Source organism: Trematomus bernacchii, unplaced genomic scaffold, assembly GCF_902827165.1.
Source record: "Trematomus bernacchii unplaced genomic scaffold, fTreBer1.1, whole genome shotgun sequence".
NCBI lineage: Eukaryota > Metazoa > Chordata > Actinopteri > Perciformes > Nototheniidae > Trematomus > Trematomus bernacchii.
In genome coordinates, this window is record NW_022987705.1 from 10,025,646 (window position 1) to 10,050,681 (window position 25,036).

The window sequence follows — 25,036 nt, forward strand, 5'->3', positions numbered from 1 at the left end:
AGGTCTTAAGGAATACTTTTCTCCTGCTCCACCAGGATATAGTACTTTGCTCAGTTGAAGGCAAAAACTGGCATGAGCTTATCTCTGTTTCTATTTTAAAGTTGACCCCTTTCATGGAGCTCTCTTCTTATCACATTTGGAAAGGGACTTGATAAGCGTTGCACATTATTTTAAAGCTGATAGCCAGTTCTCTCTCTCAATTTCCAATGAGGTATCAAGCTTCAAAAGATATAAGACAAAGAAATAGGGCTCAGGTTGAATGCAGTTCACATTTTTTATATTATTAAAATGAATCTCTCCTTCTCAGTTCTAATAAACGTTATTTTGTCGTCAGATTGAGTCAGCCAGTTCAGCGTTGACCAATCACAAAACATTGACGCACTACTTTGTCTGACACTGTGCTAACTCTGCATAGCTGAGTGGGCACAAGCATTGCCAGCTACCGTAGAAAACAATAGAGAGTGCAAATAAGGTCTTTCTCAGACAGGAGTTTTTAAAGCTTAGGGTGTCATGGAGAACCCGTTCGACCCCTTGAAAAAACAAAAATTGTCTTAGCTTATTGTTTAAATATAGTACTATATTTTCAGTTATCACCAAAATCATTTGTAAAGGCCACCACTGGTATGATAATTACCACATAATTAAACAAAATGTTTAATTTCGAAGAATAGGACAAACCTGGAAGACTAATAGATGTTGGGAATAAGAGAAATTGAGCACGATGGTGGGGGAGAGTTAGTCTTTGTGACAGTTTTTTTTTTTGGGGTGGAGGTTGGGAGGTCACCCATCCACCCACCACCACTACCCCCTCCCATCCTCCGTCCTCCCTCCTGCCTTGGCTAGTCTCCATGTGCCGAGCTCAGGGCCTTGGGAATGAATGGCGCCCGGCCTCTGCTCCGTCTTTGAAGCCAGCCAGGAATGCGAGGCCCCCTTTTTTCCTTTTTTCTTTTTTGCTCCTCATCTCTCTCTCTGTTGTTCAGGCGGCCGGCAGCACTAGCATCTATCTGCGGCAGTGAAATATTCCCTCCGCTGCGCTCATTGTGCAAACGGAGAGCCAGACGTCATCGGCTGGCCAATCAGAGGCTCCCGCTAGGCAGACTCGGGTCTCTGTGGGGGGAGAAGGGACTCGCTAGAAGTCTTCCCTCTAATATCTAGCTCTCCTGGTAACTTGGTCTGGTCCCTCTTTTTAAAGGAAGAAAGATTTTTCTGAAAGAGAAGCCAGGACGGAAATCATTTAGGAAATCCTTATTTAAGTGGGAACTTTTTCTTCAACTTAGACTCAAAGTTGTGGTGAGTTTTTCTATTTCTTTCTTGCTAACATCGCTCTCTTAACTTGACAAACTTTCATTCATACCAGCCTGCAAGTAGTTGATCTCTGTGTGGCTCGCTGCCTGCCTCGCTGCTGATCCTGCCTTCCAACTTGATTCAGCTTTCCTGCTGTCATTGTTCACTTCTCTTGTCTCTTGTTGTTGTGGTTTGCGTGTGAGGGTATTTGTCTGGGCCGGTCACCCTCTGCCTCACCCTCCCTCCCTCTCTCTTCTCTGTACATTTTGTCACTGCCTGTCCCCTCCATCACTTCCACTTGAGCGCTCCCCTGTTTGGGAGCCTCTCTCTCTCTGTGTTCGCAGAAGGAAGAGGAGGGCTGGAAACCACACACACACACACACACACACACACACACACACACAGAGAGAGAAACACACACACACACACAGACAGAGAGAGAGAAACACACAGAGAGAGAGAAACACACACACACACAGACAGAGAGAGAGAAACACACAGAGAGAGAGAACACACACACACACACACACACACACACACACACACACACACACACACACACACACACACACACACACACACACACACACACACACAGAGAGAGAGAGACACAACACAGATCAGAAGGCCCTTCATAAACACATGGAATCCCCCTTAATACTGTAGTATGAAAGGCTATGGGGAGGTGGGTTTTGTGAGTATGCAAAACGACCACCTAGGATCATCTTTAATTCTGGGATTTATGCTCAGGCAACAAACATGGCCATACTGAGAGAAAGTGGCTCATTGGAATTGATTATAAAAGAGGTTTCAGTTGTCATTCTAAGTTTCCAAGAGATCAGTCTCGACAGGACTTTTGGGTTTGTTTGTATGGATAACGCAACATTTGCTGCACTTCCAACAATGGTGAGGCCAAACTTGTATTCTGCAGTGTCAGAGTTGATTAGCTGGTTGGCTTGTCTTTGTTTTATTGGCAACATCGACCTTTGTGTATGCGTGACAGGTATGTAGCCTCATCTTGAGGACAAAGTCATGGAAAGGCATGCAGGTCATGGAAAAGACGAGCTGTTACTCTGTCATTAGAGTCCTCCGTAAAAACCTAAACCTATTATTAACTAGAATGAACTTGAAGGGGCTGTGGTTTGTATTTAAGATGTTTCTTTGGATAGCTGATAATGGCAACAGGTTTCTTTGTTACAGGATGGTAGCCCTATAAGTTATCAAATCCTCTGCACTTTTAATGTTTTAGAGTGTTATAAGGAAACTTGGGAAATGTTACTAGAGTTTAAAGTAAAACCCACTATTGTCAAGTTAATTGGTTCATTAAAATAATATGAATGCTGCAGCAGACTCATTTTGAAAGACCAAAAGATTATTGATCAAGCTTCACTGTGTCTCAGTTGGAAATACATTGTCTACCCTTCAATCTGCAAGACTCTACAGCGTCTAGAACAGAATAACAGCCAATCGTCTCAGTCACTGTTCTTGTGTAGTTCATTGAAAGTTGAATCATGCCCAAATCATTACATTTTAGGCTGTTAAATGCTTCTCTCGCAAAAAAAAAAGAATGTAGAGAGCCTTTATGGTTTGCAGCGCTGTATAACAAGGCATCATACATCCATCACATGACTAATCCTCCCAGATTTCTGTAGCTCCATATGGAATTCCTGACATTTTTGTCGTGTGTGTGTGTGCTGTAACGTGCACTGCCAACCTCAAGGATCCCTAATTAGAGGCCTTGTGCATGCAACATGCAGACAGGCTCCTTCAACAGGTGGTTAACTGTACTGACATACCAATCAACCTGCTGTGAAACATACAAAAATACTTTTTACTGTCGGCTACGTCATGTACACAAAATGTCATCATGGAAAATGTGATTGTTCACTCTATAGCCCTAACTTTCTTCCTTTCAATTAAAAAATAACAAGAAAATATGGGTGGAAAATAAAAGTACCACTAAATTCACTGACTATCCAACAATTGATGGACAAAAATATTTTAATAAAAATGTTCCTCATTTAAAAGATTAAGCAATTACGTGACATATATTAATAATTATTAAGAGATAAGTTAATGGATTTCTTCTTTGATGCTGCCAGGTTTTGTTTTCTGGCATCTTAATATGTTTTAGGCACCATGCAACATTTTGCAATTCTTGCGGGTTATTTGATTGAGTATTTAATTTCAGTTATCTATCTAAGATAAGGTCTTTATTGTTGGGGTGTGGTTGGGTGTGCCATTTACCTAGTGGACATGCCAAGTTGACAATCTCACACAAACATTCATGTTTGCAGTCGTAACAGCTACGCATTGTGATCTTTGTGATGACTACACAAAGCCATGTGATATACTGAGTGTTGGTCAAACTATTGTTTTTCAAATGCTGTTTGAACAAGAATTTTGTCTTTTTAATTTCATCTTTAGCAGTCATGTTCCTCAGATGTAAGACTGTAGTGTGTGTCCTGAGTCAAGATTCATGCTGATAACCAGTGTGTGCTGTTTTTGTGCTTTTTCCCCCAGGAGCTACTGAGCAGACCGTTTCAAGAAGCCTAGAATAAACAAAAAGAAGGCAGGAAAATGACCTAATTAGCGACGAGCGTGACGGACAACCTGGTGCAAATGTGTTGGCGGTATATTCCCAAGTTTCACCCACAAGGAAGACACATGCATCAGTGCACAAACTTGTATACCACAATCACAAACCCCGCCCTTCCCTTCCTGTCATCCGCCCCAGTCCTCCATGGATTCCTACAACTTCCACTTTGAGAGAATGAGCAACGTGGACCTCCATCCTCTGAGCCTGCCCGTCAGCCGGCTCTCCCCCGCCAAGTCCAACAGCAGCATCGCCGACCATCTAGTCCACCATCAGCACGGCAAAGGAGACTCTGCCTACAGCTCCTTCTCTGGTGGGTCCACTGCCCCAGACTACCCCTCCCCCTTTCTCCCAGACGACATACAGTCCAGCTCCTTCAGCCACTATGCTGATCTTAAGTACGTGAAGTCCATATACCATCCCACCCAGGTTCTCCAGTCCGACTCAAAGACCATGGACCAGCTCTATCGCTCTGTGGAAGCTATCTCTCAGCAATATCGTAACAATACCAACACAAATGTAAACCACCAGAATGGCAACAACAGTTTGCACATCAACAACAAAGCGCTCTCTAAAAAAGAGGTGCCTATGGGGGCTCATTCCCACCCTACTGTCCGTCCTCCTCCTGTTCCAGCACGAATGGATAGTTTTATAGCCACAAAAAACTTGGAAAACAGCCGAGTCCACAATCAAGGTACTGAATTTAAACCCCAGCCACCTCAACAACAGCCCAGACCCTTCAGTCGACTCCATCCACAGCCCCATGGTCAAAATGCTCCAAAACCTGAGACGGCTAACCAAGATACAGGCAAAGCAAGCTTCAGTTCTGACCCAGTTTTCTCAGTGTGGAGGGGCTCACAACAGGAACTGCCACAGGCCCAGCAGTCGCCAACATACCGCCCCCATCTCCAGCCTCACGATCAAACTAGGGCGCCGTTGAACCCAGAATACCTTTCCATCACTGATAACAAAGCAGCGGAGCAGGACAAGTCAATACACTCCATAAGCCAGCCTGAGCACCTGAAACCCAGACTGCCTTCAAGCAGTGGCGTGTTTAATGAAGACCATAACAACAAGCCCAGTGGAAACGGTGGCCATTTGGAGAGTAAGCGCAAAAGGGCGCACTCGGCGCATGATTGGCTTGGTTCAGAGCCAGCTCGAGCTGCCAGCCCCTGGAATGCTGGTCAGGGTTTCATCAACAGCAGCATCCAGCATAAGGGTCAATTCTATTTTGTCACAGGACTGTGTAAGCTGTCTGAATCTGGAATGAGGACACACTCTGCATCTGTGTGTGGGTCTGAGACTGGAAGTGAGAGCTCCACTGTGGTGCTAAGAGAAAAGGGAAGATGCCACAGCACAATGGATAATTTGTTTAGATCTCTCCAAGATGAGACCTCTTTCAGTGATGCGAGAGAGGCTTTAACTTCTCCGAGCCAGGACCTTTCCTCCAGAAGCCAGGATCAGGAGAATCACAGACTATCCCTCATTTCAATGCGGTCCTCGAGAAGCTTCGACACCTTGGAAGAAATCGACATGATCCAGAGTCGGGATATCAGCCGCCACACTGCCAACAACCCTATATTCTACTGTGGACCTGAAAGAAACTGCCCACCACATTCAACCAAACCAACAAAGGAGGCGACCCCACTCATAAGCAATGAACAGCCTAACCCCCACAAGAGAGAGGAGCAAGCAAAAAGAGGGAAACGGCAGCCCTTGGGAGATGTAGCCAGCGAGAGGATAAACAAAGAAACAACCCCGCTACTGTACCACCTCACCGGAGCCAGCAGGGCGGCGTCACAGCCTCAAAAGGATGCTGAGTTCAGTACAAAAGGCAAAGAAGCAATTCTAAACAAAACAGGTCATGGAGACGTGGTTGGTACCGAGAAGGAGAGACCACTAAAAAGTGAGACCGATAGAGAGGAAGGTATCTCCGTTGCCTGTAACACGCTGGACGACTCCTTTAAAAAGTACTACAAAGAGAAGCTGAAGGATGCCCAGTCGAAAGTCCTGAGGGAGACGTCATTTAAAAGGAGGGACCTGCAGCTGTCATGGCCGCACCGTACCAGGCCAAAACCTGAGCTGAGGCCGACAGTTATCCACGCTTTCTCCTCATCACAGGACTCTGAGACCTCCACAGAGACACTCACTCCCTCTGTGGCCTCTGAGGAGACCGAGAGGGGGAGCATCAAAGACGAAGTCAGGGAGAGTCAGGAGGAGAGGGACAAAGAGACTGAAGAGGTAAACGGGAGGCCAGCGAATGTGGCCCAGCCCCAGGTAGCACGCATCAGAGGCAGGAAGCGATTGACTCAAGAGCAGAAAAAGATGTGCTACTCTGAACCAGAGAAACTCAACCAGCTCGGTGGAGCCCCCGTCCACTCTGCATGCCGCTCCTTTGGCAACGACACTGAAAGCCTGTTTGCAGTCGAATGCGAGGAAGAGGAACGTGCGCAGCAAGGGGAGCAGGGACTGGTTGCAGCACGGAGGAAGATGTTTGAGACGAGAGGTAGAGCCCTCTCAGCTTCTAGCGCTACAAAATCCAACTTGAAACACATGCAACACAAGGCGCTGGTGGAGTACATGGAGCGTAAAACGGGCCAGAAAGTGCCCGAGCCACAGCAGCCGGCTCCTCAGTTACCATCTCCACCCAGACAGAGGCACTCTATGGGGGAGAAACCCTTCGACTGGGGTCCCAGGCCTCTATCAGGAAATAATGAAGGCAAAAACACCAAGAATAAACCCAACAGACCCCACTCTGCAGGCCGCATCCTGGACTCCCCTTCCAGCTCTATCAGGTATGAAAAAGCAGGTCTTGTGTGATGCCTTTTGTTGTCATAAAGATTCAATCATTTCAATATTTAATACAAATGATCCCAATTCAGGTACGCCCAGTTCTTCTCGGCACAGTCTTGTTCAGGCCAATATGTTGGTCAGTCCAATCAACCCAGATGGAGGGAGAGCCAAGGCCCATCTCAGGGGAAGTCCGCCTCAGTGGAGAGTCTCTTGGACCAACCAGAACCACCATGTTTTTTAAGGAACAGATCCACATCCACACCACAGGTATGTCTGTACAGATTGAGACACTTAAAAAGCATATTTTTTGAATAAAGTTAGTGTCTGACAAGCTTTCATGTGAACGTACCCCTGTCTGGCCTTTGCTGTACTATTTCACACTCATTTTGTATACTTAACAATCGCCTTTAGAAGGATTTAACCGGACAGATTCAAGTGTAATTTACGTGTTTTGACTTTTTTTTCTGGGTTTGCAGGCACTCGATCATGAAGAGGAGCCATTACCAGTTAATGCTATGGAAACCCCAAGGTATGTACCAGCAACGCAGACAAATTGGTACATTTGTATAGGTTTAGGTCACAAGAGTAATAGGTCAGTGTGAGTGTGCTCAGACAATAAATCTTCTCTTAAGTCCCTGAGACACTGGAAAGTCAACACCCACCTGGTCCAGCTAGGCAGCATTCCTCTCCAGAGGTTTATGCATGGGCTGTAAAAGAAGAATCATTGACTCAAGCTTTTCCAAGGAGTTGACATATTTCAAAATATGAAATTGTTAGTTGCCAGTCTTTAAAATGTAAAAATACAGAGCCTTTTTATGATGCATTTTTATTTGTCCTTAAATGATCATACCTTACCTTACTTAAAAAGAAATGACTGCATACCTCCATGATGAATAAAGAGTCCAAAAACTTGAGAAAATTCTACATTAATTTATGTAAATGGGGGCATTTAACAACAGCAAAGTTATATCTTTTACATCTTTCACATAAACATTTTGCACAATTAGCCCGTCTGAAAACACGTAAAACTCAAAGTTTGTTGCAGGATGAGTATTAGATAAATAGATAAAGAATTGGTCAGTGAGAGACACAATATGAAGATATGATTGCTACAGGTGGTGGTTTAGTAGTTTTTGTTTTAATTGAAAACTCCAAGTTATCAAACTTTGTTTAAATTGATGGCTTGTGTTAAACATTTTAACATTGATTGTCTGTGTCAGTCCTCAGACGCATGCCAGTGAGGACTCCTCATTGAAGCCGGCCCCTGAGAGCCAGCAGCGCGTCCGTGTGGTCGCACAGAGGGGGAAGTCCATGGAAGAGCTCGGGGCATCAAAGTTACCAAGACCATCGGCCATGAGTAAAAGTTCTGAGCAGTTAGATCAACTTTGGAGGGATCCGACTGAACCTGGAGGACCCGTCAAAGACAAGAGGAGCGTTTCATTCTTTGCTGAAGTCAGAGAAACCCAGGGGCTGGTCCGAGGGGGAATGAAACAAAATGTAACGGGGCAAAAGGAAACGGCGATCGTTGGTCAGGGACAGACACAAAACCAAGCCCAGATAAAGTCTGTGTCAAGGCAGAGCTCTGAAACAGAGGAGAACGCCTCAGCAAGTAGATCCTCCTCCCCGGCCTCCTGCAGGACTCCCTCTGGATCTCCTGGTTCTCACGGCCCGGTTACAGATGAGGTCAGGTCCAGCAGACCGCCCAGTGAGACTCCACCTGACCCACCTTCCCCCAGATGTCCAGAGACCAGTGAGAGAGAAATCAAATCCACCTCGTCCACTCCCACCCAGACAAAGCTTCCCTGTGAAAACAGGCCCAGCTCCAGGTAAGATTACACTCTTTGTCAATGCAACTAATTTTTTCGTCTGTCAAATTGTTTGGGGCCCGCTTTCTTCCAAAACATTCCTTGCATAGTGCTCATTGGAATATATATCCCTTCAGCTTTGTAGACAAACACATTTTTTCTTAAGAAAACGGATAACCTTGCCCACTACACAACAGTTTATTATTGACTACTTTTTCTACCTGGGTCTTTGTTGGATCAGATTCAAGTATAATTGAAATGCAGTCAATAATAAACTTGTGAAGGCGTTCCCCTTTACTTATCAACACTGTTTTTCTGCACCTACATTTATTTTTCAACAGGTGTGATTGTTAACCATGACGTGTTTATGTTTCATTAGAGTCAAGACTTCTCCTTCTGCATCTGGATCAGAGAGAGAGCAGTCGGTGGATGAAGAAAGCAACGTTTCCCTCCAACTCGAGTCAAACCAGGAAGTGTCTCTGAGCTGCGGTGTCACCACCGATCCATCGCTGTGGATTCTCCCCGCAGCAGAGGAGATCAAAGAGGAAGTTCAGTCTTCGGCGCTGACAGACGACGTTTTTGACGACGAGTCCACCAGCCCCGCCCCTCCGACACAGACAAGTGAAACCTCTGTGTCTGCCTGCACCTCCATCTCTGACACAGACATCAGTCAGCAGGTGGAGGAGGAGGAACATCCAGAACCGGAAGATGAGAAGTCTGGAGGAAACCAAGCGACGGATGAGAGGGGGACTCAAGAGGGAGAGACAGAGAGCCTGGAGAGGCCTGCTGAAAGACCAAAGTGGCAGCAGCTAGTAGAAGCGGCAGTCAAGGTTGACCAATCGCTGGCCAGAGTGTTCTACCCACTGACCAATCGTAAGACGGCACTGATGCTGATGGAGCAGCTGCTGTCAGAGGACACGCTGCTGATGGAGGAGCACTACAAGAAGAAGCAGGAGCAGAAAGGATTTGCAGAAAGGTAAACGTTCTTGTCCTAGAGCACAACACTTAAAGGTTAAACCCACCTCTGGAACAGATAAATACATACACTTGTTTACACTTTTGGGAGACTTTTCCTGCCTTAGTGGAGACAGAACACTCCGGAGATGTGCTCTGAAATAATGAAAATAAGTTCATCCGACTTAACCTTGTGACAAGCTGTGTACATGGAAACAAATAGTAATAATAGAAAACAAGTTTAGTGTGGATATGGTGTTTAGAGTGCAGAGTTAATTAGAATTCCTGGTTTAATGTTTCTCCGTGTAACTTAATACTGGTTCCTGTGTTATCTATTGCTGCATCACACGCACAGACACACCTGGCCATCTGCTTTCCGCGGTACATGACCTCACTGTGTAAGCACTCTCTTCAGATACATGGGGAATGTGCGGCTGCATTTCAGATTTCTCTCATATATAAATTAAAGTATTTGAAGACATTGTATGTGGCACATTGATATGGAGTAGGAAAACTAGCTTGACCTAAAAACATTTGTCTTTTTCCAGTCCTGACACAGTGGAACAGGCTGAACCATCTCCTGCTCCGTCTGCTCCGGACAGCCCTAAACCTCCGAGTACAGACCTGCAGAGCAAAGCCGACATCACTGAGAGAAAGGTGATTATTCAGTCATGTGTATGGTTATTGTCAAAAGTACCTCACAACAGAAGTTAAGTGTACATTTCAATACTTTTAAACTATTAAACATTTGACCATAAACCATATGTCTCTAAGAATGTCACAGCTTTGTACATTTAAAATGACAAGAAAGCCGATAGGACCGCAGAGTAAAATTGAAGTTTAACCACAAACTTTGAGGTCTTCTTCTGATTTTCTTTTTAAAAAAACGAGCTCTGGATTTCATAATGATACCATCTGGATGATATTTGGCCTTAAGTGGATTCATTTCAGACTGAGATAGTTGTGTGTCTCTTATCACATGATATACTGTCTGCCTCTTATCAGTATCTCCTACTTGCATAATGTTTGGCTTTGCAAATAGCCTTCCCCCTCTTCCTGAATGCCTCCCACATTCACTCTTGATACATTTCCCCTTTATCCTATCACTGCAAATATGAAATACACATTTTTTTTCAAGTTTCAAAGTATTATTTATACACATATTGTATTTACCCTGTAGCACCATTGCCTACAATATCTCACATATCTCCTCTTGTCTGCTTGAATTATCAGCGTCTCTTAGCGTCCATTATCAATGAGCGCCTTCACTCACTGGAGGAGACTCGCGGGGTCCTGCAGGCAGAGATCCAGGAGAACTTGGCCCACGGGGGGGTCCTGGAGGTGCTGGTCCGCGAGCGCTGTGTGCCCGTGGAGCTGGAGAGGTACAACCTGTTCATAGGAGACCTGGAGAGGGTGGTGAGCCTGCTGCTGTGCCTCTCCGCCCGGCTGGCCAGGGTGCAGAACGCCCTCAGCACCGTGGACCAACACACAGACGCTGAAGAGATGGTGAGGAACCAGAACCTCATATGGAGGCCTTGGGGTTGATAAATGAGGGTTTTCAGGGTCTGTCTCAAGAGGGTTTTCCTTCCAAGAGTCCTCTTATCTTCTATAATTTATTGCTTGATGTATTTTGTAGTTGCATAATTGTCTGATGGTAATACTCTTGCCAGCAGGGAATGTTTTTGAAAACTCCTTGGTGGGGCCTTCAATTACCCTCCCAACTCCAAGCTTTCTGAAGCTGCAGAGAAAAATACAGCACTCGCATATACATAATCCTAAAATAAAAAAAGTTTTGAGTGGATTCTGTAGCATCCAATTCTCAAATACATATACCAGTGTAATTATTCACATCACACATGTAAAAAAAAAGCATGAAGCTGAATAATCAATGTTTAAATCTCCCTTCAAAATTGTATAAATCTAATCAAAAGTTGAGTTTATTTGTGTCTTATTCTCAGTAGAGAGTGCCCATATTGTGAATTAATCTAAATCAGATTTTTTGGGTTAAATGTAAATTTAATCCATTAAACCAGATGTGATAAATCAATCTACTGATAAACAGATACACACTAATACAGGTAAGTAAAAGCATACATTCAGGTAGTGTTTATGCAATGCAACCTCACAGTTTTTGTGATTTACTGCAGCTCATTTAGAGCCTCTGGCGGAAAGAAAAGACAACTGCGAGTGTTGGAAGTGCGCGGCTGCTCCCATGCCCTCGGCTTTCCTCTCGTTCTGTTTACTTAAGAACAGCAAACACATGCCACTTGGGAAGTTAAGGGCGACTTTAATGGAGTCAAGGTTTCTCACCGTGTGGAATTCAAAAAATGTTATCTATGTCTAATTGCCTTTTTAGCTTATCTTTATTTGACCCCAACGTTTAAATAGACATTTGAAGAATGAATTTCATCTAGTGCACTTTTTGATTTGATATATTGAGAAACAATTACTTAAATTCCGTCATGCTGCATCTGAGGTAGCTACAATTAATAGTTTTTACTAAAACATTTCAATTCAAATAACATGTGTTGTGTCACACGATCGCTCTGTACCATGCTCTGTTTTCCCTCTGAATATCCTCTTTCATTATGCTTCCTGGTATTTACAGCATCAATTTATGTTTGCATGGATGCATTCGATTTCTAGATGTATCCGTGAAAGGGCTCTTTGTCGGTTTGTCCATCTGTATACAGCCCAGCTGAATGTGCTGCAAACAGGGAGCTTGTTAGAGGGTCATTGGTTTTCTTGCTGTTATCAGCAACACTGATATTTACACTGACTCACCGAAACTGCAGTCCGGTTTCGATGACATTTGTACCTACCCTGCCCTCTGTTGACATAAGGAAACACTGCACCTCCTGCCCTGTGGCGGAACCATAACGCTTTCACAGCTCTCTATTACATCAAAAACCATTATTACCTTTCAAATAAAACAAGAAAATCCCAAATATAATACTTGGACATGTTCAAATGCCTTATCAGCATTGCTCTCCAATTCTGAGTTCTCAGCAGAATATGTACTTACCCATTTAATACTAGGAGCATGAGCAAGGCACAATTTCAACACCATAATAACATTTCAATAACAAACCTAACAAATTCCTTTGTCCACAGCAATATCATGTGAGATAGAGAGGGAACATTAGCAGGTATATTTCATGTTCTTTATCCTCTGTGTCTGCACTCAGCAATCTCTGGACAGTCGCCACCGTCTGCTGTGCAAACAGAGGGAGGACGCCAAAGATCTGAAGGATAACCTGGACCGCAGGGAGAACCTGGTCTCCACCTTCCTGGGGCGTCAGCTGTCCGCCGAGCAGCTGCAGGACTACCGGCGCTTCGTGCAGACCAAGGCCTCGCTGCTCATCCGGCAGAAGGACCTGGAGGAGAAGCAGAGGCTGGGAGAGGAGCAGCTGGAGGCGCTCTCCAACAGCCTGTGAAGAGAGGAGCAACACAAGCACAGATTCCTCCTTCACTTGCCTTAAAGTAGTAGCTTGTTTAAGAAGACATGTGGAGAGGTGGCTGTCTTTTTCCCCCACCCTGTCATGACTTCCTAATGTATCATTGAAGACTTTGACAAACGCATCATGCCTCCCGCTGCTCTCCTCTCATGCTATTCACGAGGCTGCACATCAGATGAGAAATAAAGACTCCTTGCCTTTCATCCACCGACGGCTCAATCCCCGCCCATTGTGAGACTGCACAATCTGTGCACCTGAAGACTTTTCTCAATGTGTCGCACATCTTTCCATTAACTTAAAACACTGAGCTGGTTTTTTTTCTGTGTGCCTTGATGTTGCTGTGGATCGTTTTCCATTAGAGCTGCTGTGTGGTGGAAACTTTGCGTCCCCTGTTAGCAATCTAGCAACTGTCCTCCACTTTTTCAATGGGATGGTAGTGCTACAGCCCTGTATCTGCACCTGTGGAAACCTATTATAAGCTTTAAGATTGTATTTGGACCTGTGTGAAGGCTTCAGTGAAAGTATAGCCTGAGAGGGGGCGCTGTGCTGTATCATGTCAGCAAGATGTACAATAGCTGTAGTAGATTTAATCGTTATGTTTTTGTAAATGTTCTTCTTTTCAAATGTGTTTCAAATTTAAGGCACTAAAAACCAAAAAGGGTGAATGAAAAAAAAGCACTTTGTAATGATACATAAATGCACATTTCTTAAAATCAGATTCAAGTCATTTCAATGAAAGCCTTACTCCATCCATTTAAACAATATCCCTGTTTTTGTCGTTGTTTCGTCATACATTTTCAATAGGAATGTCGAAATATTTTTTATAAAAAAGGTACATGAGCACACCATGCAACATTAAGGATTTTGTACAAATTCTTTTCCAGCTAATTTCATACATAATGTTATTAAGCCTCAATGATTTCACGCTTGAACAGTTTCTCATAAGGAGGTGCTAAACCTCTTTAATCAGATTATGAGTCAGCAAGAATTATATTACTGAGTATTTTCTCCCAATGTCCCTTTGTCACAGAAGTGACACGTGATACTTGAAATAGTTTTTATCAAACAGGAAAGTCCACAATCTTCACTTCAGGTGTCTTAAACTAATGTTCAATGTTCTAGCTCCACTGCATATCACCTGTTAGATATGTTACCTTTTAGTTTAATTAAATGTAGTTAAAAAAAACTCTTCTCAAAGGAAATGCACTCTTGAATCAAAAGACTTTCCCCCATTTTTTATTTAGATAATCTGTTTCCACATTTCTTTTTTTACTGAATCAACTAGACACATCAAAGTGACTGTTGTTCTACGTCAGAATATGTGCAACGTGTGTGTAAAATCATGAATGTCTTCATTTCATGTTTATAGTGAGTAGTTGTTGAAGAGAAAGACAGAACTCCTATTGGTGTTTGCCGTTTAAGTTTTCAACAAAAGTCCTTTTGTGGAAGTGATTAAATGTTATTATCCCTCAGGAAATCATACCTGTTGGCTGAACTGAAAAGGTTTCCAGTGTTGACTGTTTTATATATGATATTTATATAATGACTACAAAAGGCAGAGCATCATTTGCATCCCCTCCACATAAAAAACCATTAACTCACCCAAACTCGAAATGTCAAAAAACTCATTTATACTTGAAAGATATTGTTCTGTTTATTTTTGATAAGCAGTTTCTCCCCCCCCCCGCCATCCCTGAAACATTTCTCCAGAGATTTACGACCCTGTCCGTTTCAGTTTGCTAAACAAATGTCTGTTTGTTTTTGGCCTTTGTGCTGACGCAGTCCTGAAGGGTTAGAAAAGACTCTTGTTGTTCCCCACAACCTTCAGGAATTTCTAAAGTATGCCACATTTGGGAGAAAGAAAGCTTGCGGGGGAAAAAGTGAGGAAAAAGCTCCCACAGAAGAGGAGCAGCACATGGATAAATACTCATTTCAGTTCTTGCTATGTGTGTCTACTAACGGACATGTGACATTACTTGTTCCCGTCATTCAATCAAAGCAGTGTTTTGTTGAGTTCACAGGAAAATGGGCCTGTTTTTGAAGTAGGATTATATTTAATAATAATAATAATGGGTTTCATTTATAACGCACTTCATATTTGAGTTCAAATCCCGAAGTGCTACAAGCAGTGAGCATGGAACAGTATAAAACAGCACACAACATGGTATAATTTAATAAAAAGCAGTAAAAACAAACAATAAAAAAAGTCAAAAGGGTAGTAATAAATCAAATAAAAGGTCTAGGAAAAGGCTCTATTGAACAGATGGGTTTTGTTTAGTTTTCACATACTGGAAGCGTGTCTCATTGATACAAACATAATCTGTTTTTGAAAATATTTCAGTAAGTCCCGGCTGGTGGGACGACAGCAAACATTTCTAAATCCACTATTTCCGCTCTATTTCACATCTGTTTTATGTTGATAGTTAAAGTTGTTTTTTGTGCCTGTTTGGAGTTGTAAATTCCATGATGTTTGTTATATTGTGAATAAATTAAGCTCTCCCTCTCCCTCTTGTGTACCACAGTTCTTTAATCCTCTCCAGAGTGAGCTTTGTTTGTGAAAAACAGATGCAGACACATGTATCCAAGGTAAACATTAACAAACAATTGACACGAATGTTGGCTACATTACATATTTATGCAACAAATGGTTTAAGTTGTGTGCTTCTTCTTCAGTATCAGTTTGTCACATTAGTTCTCACAGTTGGTAGTCATTCAGTAGTTGAAGCTTTGCTGGAGTGGTGTTTCCTATCAGAGCTCATCTCTGCCCTCTGCAGCTCCATCAACAAACTGCTGCTGAGGGAGCTTTACTGTTTCTGTACTGGGAGCAATAATACACCGTTTTGAATGACTTCTCTGGTTTAAACACTGTTGGGGAGCTCCATAATCTATAGGGAGAAAAACTATTCAAAATCTTGATTGCTTTGTGAAAAGGGGGGAAATCTTGTCTTTTTATTGAATTCTATACGGCACCAAGTCGGTCTTATATTCAATGCTTATTGTTTGAATTCAGTTTCAGCTAATGTGTAACTGGAGTCTCAGCAACTTGAAAACAAGAGGAAATAATGTAGGACTACTGAATATAAATATTATTGTACTACTATTACTATTGATTTACTTTAGCTTGCAAAACATTAGACATATCAAAACAGCACACAACATGGTTCACTTTAAATTGCTAGCTTCACCAAAGAAATCAAAACCCACCTGCAAACACCTCTCAAGCTTTTTTAATCAATTCATATCTGAATAAGTAGTTAGTTAGTTTGACAATAAAACAAACAAGATGTGTTGAATTGGTAATTGTGTTACCTGTGGATGGAGCTATGCTATCTGTTCCGCTCTATCACAGTCTTTATGCTAAGCTAAGCTAACCAGCTGCCGTATGTACTATGAGAAAAAGTTAAAAGGAATAGTTTGACTTTTATAAAACATCGCTTTCTTGCTGAGAGTTAGATGATAAGAACAATGCCTTTCTCATGTGAATTTTATAGGAATTTGGATGCAGTTAGCTTATCTTAAAATAAAGATTAGGAGCAACGTACGGGAAACAGCTAGCCTCCCTAAAGCTAAAGGGAACAAAATCGTTGTTTGTTTATTAATTTATTTTTGTATTCAAATACCGACAAATTGTAGTTTGAAGGCATTATTTACTAGACTAGACTGTTTTTTGGAGACTATGTTTACCCTGGCGTCACGGTGACGACAGGACTCCAGGAAGTAATTTCTTCCAGCCAAGGAATCATTTGGCACATAACCCCTGTAACCCCGCAACTACATGTTTTTAAATGTCTTCCGGATCAAGCAACCCAGATATAAAGTGTTTGATTAGATAGCCTTAGAGAAAACGGTAGTCAAATGATGTTACTTACTACACAATACCAGGATGGCTTTACTCAGGACAGATATAGGAAAACATTCCTGCCTACTGCAATAACACTGTAATCACCTCTGGCTGGCAGAGAACTCTCTGCTCCATAGTTTTTCTCTTTTCTCTTCACTGTACATTTTACATTTATATATTCAGTCTAATATTTAATATTCCATCTGTCACATTTATATCTTGTTATTGTTCATTTGTAAATTCAACATGTATATTTTCTACTTTCTTGTTTATTTCTTGTCTTTTAATTTGTATTGTACAATGCCATGTATTTTTTTGCTGCTGCAACACAAACATTTCCCAAATTGGGATCAATAAAGTTCTATCTTATCTTATCTTACTCTAAATGATGCGTCGCAGGCTCATATTTTCAGAACACTGTCTTCATTCTCTTTTGTCCCTTTCATGCATCTTTGCCCTCATTTGTTCAGCCTCACAGAGGAATGCTGTCCAGTCTGTTTGTCAGCAATAACAATGCTTATTAAAAGAATTGACACGGAAAAAGAAAACGATTTCAAGTTGGAAAGACAAGATGAAACTCCAATAGGTCAGCGAGAGACAACAGACAGCACTTATCTTACTCTACTCACTATAAACACTTTGAATAAGATTCCCACAGAATATAGCAGGGACATTAAACACAACTCTAGGAATTCTCAAAGATCTTTGTCAGTCTCTAATTGCATGGAAATTAGGTTGGGCATTATTACAAAGGCAGTGTTAGTGATGTAGTGTTTAGGGTGTAGGCTGCAGACAAGAAACAGTAGGGAACAGGGTGGTGTAAAGACATCAGTTCCGTCACAGTACTGAGTAATAAGGAGTGTTGCTGCTGATAATTACTGACTAGATCTCAACAGTGAGGCAGGGAAAAATAAAATGGTGGATGAAACATAACACTCCAATTTTGAAGCAACACCTGTACCATTTAGGGAACAAAGTTTTTTTTTTTAATAATGTTAAATGGACCCTGTTTTATTTTACAGGATTTGAAGATCATGTCGATGACTCAGTGATTACTCTGCCAGGCGCTCAGATTAGTGGCTCCAAAGTTCATTTTTAAACCTGAACCCTGAACTCTCCGCCAGCAGGAATGTCAGCACACCTTGAGTTTCTTCCTCCTACCTCTGGCAGTCATTAAACAGTTCACTTATAAAGACTGACAGGGCCTCGTACTCGAGCCTGTGCTCGTTTTATATCACCAAGATTTATCGCTTCTTCATGTTACAGTGGATGTTGCTGTTGGAACGCATGCAGCTCTGATTAAGCTAACATAAGACCTGTCTATAACCACATGAAACACACATGAGATAATGGTTTACAATAAAAAAACGTTCCACGTTATATTTCACTACCAGCTTCAATTACATGACAACTTATACTTTAAAAAAACAGGTTCATGTGGTGCTCAATTACCAGAATATGCCTGGCAGGCCTTTTTGATGTTGTGTGGTTAACTTTACTTTACAAATACAGAGATTTACACTGGGTTGTAACCAATACCAATACTACCAATTAATGAAAAATCCTGATCAAATCAGTTAAAGCCATAGATCACTAGACAGTTGGGATAGTTGGAATTTATTCGAAAATGTCTTGCAGAGAATGAAATGAGAAGATAAAGAGTTACTAATGTTGTCATCTATCCTAGCAAGAGCACATTTTCTAAATGTCAAACTAACACAATTGATCAAATACCAGATGTTGTTTGTGGTACTGAGAAAATGTCCTTTATTGCAAGTGCAGATTCAGAGAGGCTTGTAGTAACTAATCCTCAGGTAGTATGATATAATTTTGCCACACTGAACCACAATATAAGAATTTCTCATTAACTCCACTGTGATGCATTTTAAAGTTTAAACTATCACCCAGTAAATGGAGCATCTGTACTTTTAGCATTTAAGGTTGACATTCACATTTACAATATTTTCCATATTTAAAAAAAATGGTTATTGCACAAACAGTTTCCTATAACAACAAAATGTAACATGATGGTATTTCTGCTTGTCTTATCTGAAGGATTTAAGTTCTTTCTCCACCGCTCTGGGTCTTGTTCTTGACCTTATTGGCCTTTCTCCTCACAGCAGCAGCAGTGGCAGAGAACATTTGCTTACTAAAACCATGAGACACGGAGATGAAACATCGTCTTGACATGAGACAATGTACGCTGCTGGGGAAGTGACATCATGTAACGTTAAAGAAACAGAAGGAGGCGACTCGAGGCGGGAACAAGACACACAGCCTGAGAAGGGGCTGACCACAGAACATTTCCTAACAACACTTCTTCAACTTTTGCCATGATTTCGGAAACTAACCATTAGATTTTTAGACGCATTTGAAGCCTTACTTTGATTTTTCCTTTTTTCAACCAGGAACAAGAAACCATGACAGACAGGAAACCAGGCAGCATTAACACACACTTTCAGTCACCCACATGCAAACACACTCATTCCCAGTCAGCTGCTCATGTGACTGAATCACAGCTGTCTCAACAAGCCCTGAAGATGGATCCAGGCCACATTTCAGAGAAGTTTTGGCACTGTAACGATTTATGGAGCACCTGCAAACCTCTTAATGAACATGCGCTTTGCCTATGCTAGTCAAATATTTTACAATCCAGGAAAATCCAGTTTTTGTTTTCTTCCAGGAAATTGCAGTGAGTTGTGTGCTTCTCTAAAATGCTTAGCAGTGTTTAATAATTAATCTCGAAGCTGAGAGGTACCAAGTCCCCTAAATCCTCCTCAGAGGCACCCATTTTGTATTGTATTTATTTAGTTGCTTTTAAAAGTGTTATTCACCCATACGTCATCACATCTTCAATTTAGTTTGGGCATGTTTGCTCGTGGAAATCAAAAAGGATGACTGCTTCATTACATAAGTTCATATCAGTTAGTCAAAGGGGAAAACACACAAGTCCTGTCGTGATCTGTTCGCTACCTCAGAAATAGAATGCATTGGTCATAGATTGATTTCCTGTTAACAGACGTAATGAATGCATGCAAACTTTGTTAAAATAAGTGTACAGTCTGATTTATTTCTCATGAAATGCAGCGCAGTTGATTTACAATCACAACAAATAGAACTATATATTTTACAGGCAGTGGAAGAAAATATGCAGTTTTTTTGCAATTTAAACAAACACGAAATCATAATCAGTTATTAAACATCATCAGTGTTTAGCTCAGTTTCCATGTCTGAAGAGAGAAATGACACCTTCGAGGGACCACAGACAGTGAGTAATAAGAAAACTCTGAATCATGTTTTGTTCACACCTGTAAACATTAGATATAACTCAGAAACGTAACATCTGTAACAACAAATCTGTCTCTCAGTCATAATCAGTAAACCATGCACATTAGTTTTTCATATTTTATGCCAAAAGAAAAGTCAACAAATATGAATAAAGCAAACAACTTTTTGGTGACCTCATTTAGTAAAGCAAACAGCTGTTTTTAGTTGTTGTCATAGTTGAAGAAAGCCTGAAAATCAGATGAATGTCAGTCAAGAATCGGATGTGTGGCTCTAAATCCACATGAGAACAAGACAAGACATTATTTACATAAAAGCATCTGATATGACTCTCTGTCTAAAGCTGCTGTCTTCTCGTTCCTCGATGGGGTCTTCGCTCAGGGAGTAAAATCCTGACCTCTGCTTGTGCTTCTTCTTGGTGCCCATGACATTGGGATTGAAGAGGCGGCTTATTGAATGCAGGCCCTTTGAGAGATCCGGGAACAGATCCAGCTCTTCTTTCTCAATCTGCACTATGTCCGGAGCCTGTTGAACTTTGGGTTCACCCAGCATCTCTCTCACAGTCTCAGAGATGCCCCCGTGCAGATAGTGGTAGGCCTTCTTTCCGCAGTTGTCCCTAATTCTTGGATCGGCACCGTGTTCCCCCACCAGCATGGCCATGATGTACTCCTGATCATGCAAAGCGGCAATGTGCAATGGAGTGTAACCTCCATGTGTTTTCGCATTAATGTCAATGTCCACTCCTCCTTTCCTGGATAGGTCAATAATCTTCACAAGCATTTCACTGTTCCCACATTTGGCTGCCCAGTGCAGAGCGGTGAACCCTGACATGAAGTCCCTCTTCTCTGCCAGTTGGCTGTCTCTCAGCAGCAGGCCGTACACTTGGCTCCAGTGGCCGGCGGCACACTTGACCAGCCATTCATGCTCAGCTTGCTCCAAGGGAAACAGAGAGGGGCCCCTTGTCTCCTGATCCTCTGACGCCTTGGTGCTCTTCACTGACCTCCTCAGCTGGGGCGAGCTAATGCTACTGTCCGACTCCGCTGAACTTCTCTTGTTCCTGAAGGAGTCCAGCTTCGGGCTTTTAGGAGGATCATCTGGGTCTAATTTTAGTTTTCGGATCTCCACCATTGTAGTGCTGGGTGGCATCCTCAGAGGTAAGGTATATGGTTTGCTCTGGATCCTGGTGGGCTCATTTACCCTGCTTCCTCTTGAATCTTCATTTGTTTCCTGCTTCTGGATCTCAAAGTGTAGCACTCTTTTAACTCTAACACTCGTAAATTTGCTTCTTTGCAGTGCCTGCTGTATAGAAGAAAGTATTTCGGTAGGATTGTCACTTAATTCACTTTTCTCTTCTTGATCAGGCTCGGAAACAGCTGATCTCTCCCCTCCTGTTGCCTCCTCAGAGCCTCCAGTCTCCTCGCCCTGCACAGGTGGGCGCTGCTGCTCACCTGTCTGCGGGATCTCTTTATTTTCACTCTTCTCCACACGGATCTGTTCGGTCTGGGCACCGTCCAAGTGCTGATACATTTTCCTGACGACAACGTACCGGACACCGTCGATTTCTTTGACGAAAGCGACATTGTTAACGAAAGTCTTGAAAAGCTCCCTGTTCTGTTCTTTCTCTGCGGAATCTTCGCAGTTTATGGAGTCTTTGAATTTACCCACCAAGTCGGATTTCTTCACTTGGCCCCCCTCCGCTATCAGCAGAGAAAGGACGGATTCTTGCGTCAAAACCATGATTTAATCTGTAGGATTTACGTGGATAAAAGTTAGAACTTCTACCTCCCACAGCCGCCCTGTTGCTGTTACCTTTGTCCTGTGAGAGTACTAGCCTCACCTGGCCGCGCACTTCTCTCCTCCCCACCTGGAGGAGTCTTTTCCGGGAGAACGCGCAGACGTGGACACAATCTGAATAATACATGCATATTTTTTTCTAAAGGCAAAGTGGCTGCGAGATTACAATTGAAGACTAATAATGGCATCACCTTAATTTCTCTAATAAAATAAAAAGTTAAAACAAATGTAAAATAAATCCGACTTACTATATCAGTAAGTCTGGGTGTGTTTTTTTGTCTTTCTTTTTTTTAATCAAATGTATTAAACAAGAAAAATGTGTTTTTATCAGCTTCAAAATGCCTACCCCAAAGACCACATACACTTTTCCCCATGATAAGTTATGCACATAATAATTGCAAGAATAATAAGAATAATAATTAAAAAGTCTACTTTTATCACTTCGATATAATAATACATCAGACATATACACTTTTGTTTAATTCAATAACCAAATGTAAGGCAAGGCTAGGCAAGGCAAGTTTATTTATAGCACCTTTCAACACGACAATTCAAAGTGCTTTACAATAATTAAAGACAGTAAGATCATTAAGAAATGGTGCAGGGGAAACACATTATTAAATGGCAAATGTAAGCATTTTCAACAACGTTTGTTTTCCCAAATATTACCATGCTTTACTAAAGTCTAAGATATAAAATACAGCCCTTAACATCAAGAATTGGTGGGGCCCCTAAACACACAAACACAAAGTTATAAATGTTTAATGTAAGCTGGATGCCAGCATAAATCTGAATATAATTTACACGCCCCAAAAGGTACCAGCTACACAGTAGGCTACAATACACACAACAACATAAACACTGATTATATAATAGGAGTTAATTAAACACAATATTGGAGCAGTATCAGATTGCTATATCTGAATGGCTGACTCTCACTCCTGTACAATGTGACCTCATTTAATCATTTAAATATTGATGCACTCTCTAGAAAACGGCACAAGCAGAAATAGTTGTCTACACTGAAGCGGTGATTAGGTGTTTTACTATCTCTCCCGCTGACACACATATTTGTGCTCTCCCTCTGTCGATCTGCGGTGCTGTTAGCTCATGTTCTGACTTGTAATGCATGCAGCATGAAATTCCTGGGTTGTGAACGATTGTGAATGGGAGTTCCCAAGAAGTGGCACATAGGAACACATCTGACCTGCTCAAAGATCTAACATGAACGTCAAGATAGTTATCTTCCTACTCTAACGTACGTGTACACTTTGACCGCGAAAACACCTCGAGGCTATTTAAACTGCTCCAAATTAAAGATATATAAACATTTATTACGGAGGGACTTTTATATGGGGAATAAAACAGAATCTTAATAAAATAAATCGCGATTGTTCGTTAACTGTATGACACACGCTGCGCATTAGTACGCATGCGCATACCAGAAACACCTGCCGAACCGCTGTTATGTCTGTTTGTCGACTTTTTTAACCGACTGATTGTCATTCGCTCCCAATATAGATAGTAAAGATTAATAACACATTACTTTCCCTCTCTTGTCAAAGTCGAATTGACGAAAATAAACGATGAATAGGCCTGTCTGAGCGAAGCAGAAGCGAAGTAGCAGGGAGTCCTCTTGACCTCTAGCTTAGTAGCCTCCCTGCCCAGTTAGCAGCTCCTCTCCGTCTTGTGTCGCTCTCTTCCTATCTCTGTCAACGGCTCAGTAGTTTAGCAGTACGGAGAGACGAGGGCTGCTCCCTTTCTGCTCAGTCAGCCTAGCACACCGACACCATACATTCCGCCACCATGGCTGCCACAGATGTTGACGTGTTTTCGGTAAGTAAAAGCCACGGGGTTCATTTTTTGGGTCCATAGCAACCGAAAATATTGCATGTGTAGCTGCAGGAATACGTGGTAGTGATTAGTAAAAGTGTGTGTGTGTGTGCGTGTGTGTGTGTGTGTGTTAGCTGCTGTGAAGCTAAGCCTCCCCCGCTTGGGAAGCCTGTTATGTGGCCGAGATGGTGGAAGTGATTTCTGTGATGGAGTGGTTTTTATTTTAGACCAATTAAGATGACCCTGCATATTATTTACTATATATTTGTCGTGTCCTGTTTGGTATTGTTCTGCCTTTCTATATCTTAGTATGTATTGCTTATGGGCGTATTCAACTGTTTACTATTGACGTTATTAGGAGTGGCCGTAAACGCAACACAGTTAGAAAGGCTACTATTATAAGTGTATTTGATGATATAAAATACCATGCTGTATTTAATATCTACATGTAGATAGCAGTTACTACAGTGTGCTGAGCCCTGACATGTGTTTCATTGTAACTTCCTGTTAGGGTAATTTAACTTCACTTCTGTTGTCTCGTAATGTGATGTTTACACAAAATGCCATTTTAGTTTTACCAGCCATATGCTAAACCAGCTCTCATTACATTGCATTTGCATTAGGTTGGGTCATACTGTCAGATGAGAGTGGAATGTATCCTGCATTTTAATAATTGTGACAAGCCCTGTTGTCAGTCAGGTCAGGTGTGTTACAGTTCAGGGATGCAATACAGGTTGACGAAAATGGCATAGAGTAAGAGAGTCAGCCCTCAAGTATGTCAATAATTCACACAACAAAGCATTTCAAAAGCCAATATTATGGTGACGAGGCGGATACACAGGAGGGGATTTAATTCGGGTGATTAACTTTTTGTCAGATGCTTGAAGAAATCCCTGGGGTGGTGAATTGGACAGTAAGCACACAGAGTTTTAGGGATAAAGAGATTAAGAACACACTCCAGGGCCACTCCTACCACCTCTTGGTGTAACACGTCTGGGAAGAAAGGATCCAAAAAAGAAGGAGCATAGGATATTGCACTCTTGGCATTTTTTAAATTAGGAAGGTGTCCAAGAGGGGATGCAGGTTGCCAAGGATAATGCTGACTTGTGATTTTTTTTTAATGGATCCTTTGGAATACAAAATAAGACAATTGATTAATGAGAAAAATGCTGATATTGCAGTGAAACAGGCCAGTTGAACAACATTGTTAGCACAGTGTCCTGGCTGTCTGTCCGACTTCCTGCCTAACTTTCTGAACTAAATTGGACTGTATTGAACAAAGTTACTCGCCTTGCAGGTTGTGTAAAGAGCACGCTGTTAAATTATTGATAGGGATGTGTGGTTGGTTGCACTGTTGATCCTCATCAATCGTATATCGTAGATTTGGTATAAC

General features: G+C 42.1%; 3 protein-coding genes across 5 annotated transcripts in view; 2 read left to right on the top strand and 1 right to left on the bottom strand.

Moving 5' to 3' along the window:
- shroom1 (shroom family member 1) overlaps window positions 1–15,396 on the top strand; it is a 32,588-nt gene extending 17,192 nt beyond the window's left edge. For all 3 annotated transcript variants that reach the window (XM_034140051.1, XM_034140053.1, XM_034140052.1), the window contains exons 2-9: window positions 3,808–6,675; window positions 6,763–6,940; window positions 7,150–7,202; window positions 7,894–8,499; window positions 8,858–9,454; window positions 9,981–10,089; window positions 10,666–10,938; window positions 12,621–15,396. In XM_034140051.1, coding sequence (XP_033995942.1) covers window positions 4,028–6,675; window positions 6,763–6,940; window positions 7,150–7,202; window positions 7,894–8,499; window positions 8,858–9,454; window positions 9,981–10,089; window positions 10,666–10,938; window positions 12,621–12,869 — 4,713 coding nt within the window. In that variant the 5' untranslated portion in view covers window positions 3,808–4,027 and the 3' untranslated portion in view covers window positions 12,870–15,396. The remainder of the gene's footprint in view (window positions 1–3,807; window positions 6,676–6,762; window positions 6,941–7,149; window positions 7,203–7,893; window positions 8,500–8,857; window positions 9,455–9,980; window positions 10,090–10,665; window positions 10,939–12,620) is intronic.
- Window positions 15,397–19,771: 4,375 nt separating this feature from the next.
- Window positions 19,772–21,873, bottom strand: LOC117490343 (ankyrin repeat domain-containing protein SOWAHA-like). Its single transcript, XM_034140054.1, has one exon. It carries the CDS (start codon window positions 21,751–21,753, stop codon window positions 20,323–20,325), a length of 1,431 nt encoding a protein of 476 aa, XP_033995945.1. The 5' UTR covers window positions 21,754–21,873; the 3' UTR covers window positions 19,772–20,322.
- A 1,631-nt stretch (window positions 21,874–23,504) lies between these two features.
- Window positions 23,505–25,036, top strand: part of sept8a (septin 8a) — a 30,188-nt gene continuing 28,656 nt past the window's right edge. The window contains exon 1 of the mRNA XM_034140056.1: window positions 23,505–23,646. Within this exon, the coding sequence (XP_033995947.1) occupies window positions 23,617–23,646 (30 nt within the window). The 5' untranslated portion in view covers window positions 23,505–23,616. The remainder of the gene's footprint in view (window positions 23,647–25,036) is intronic.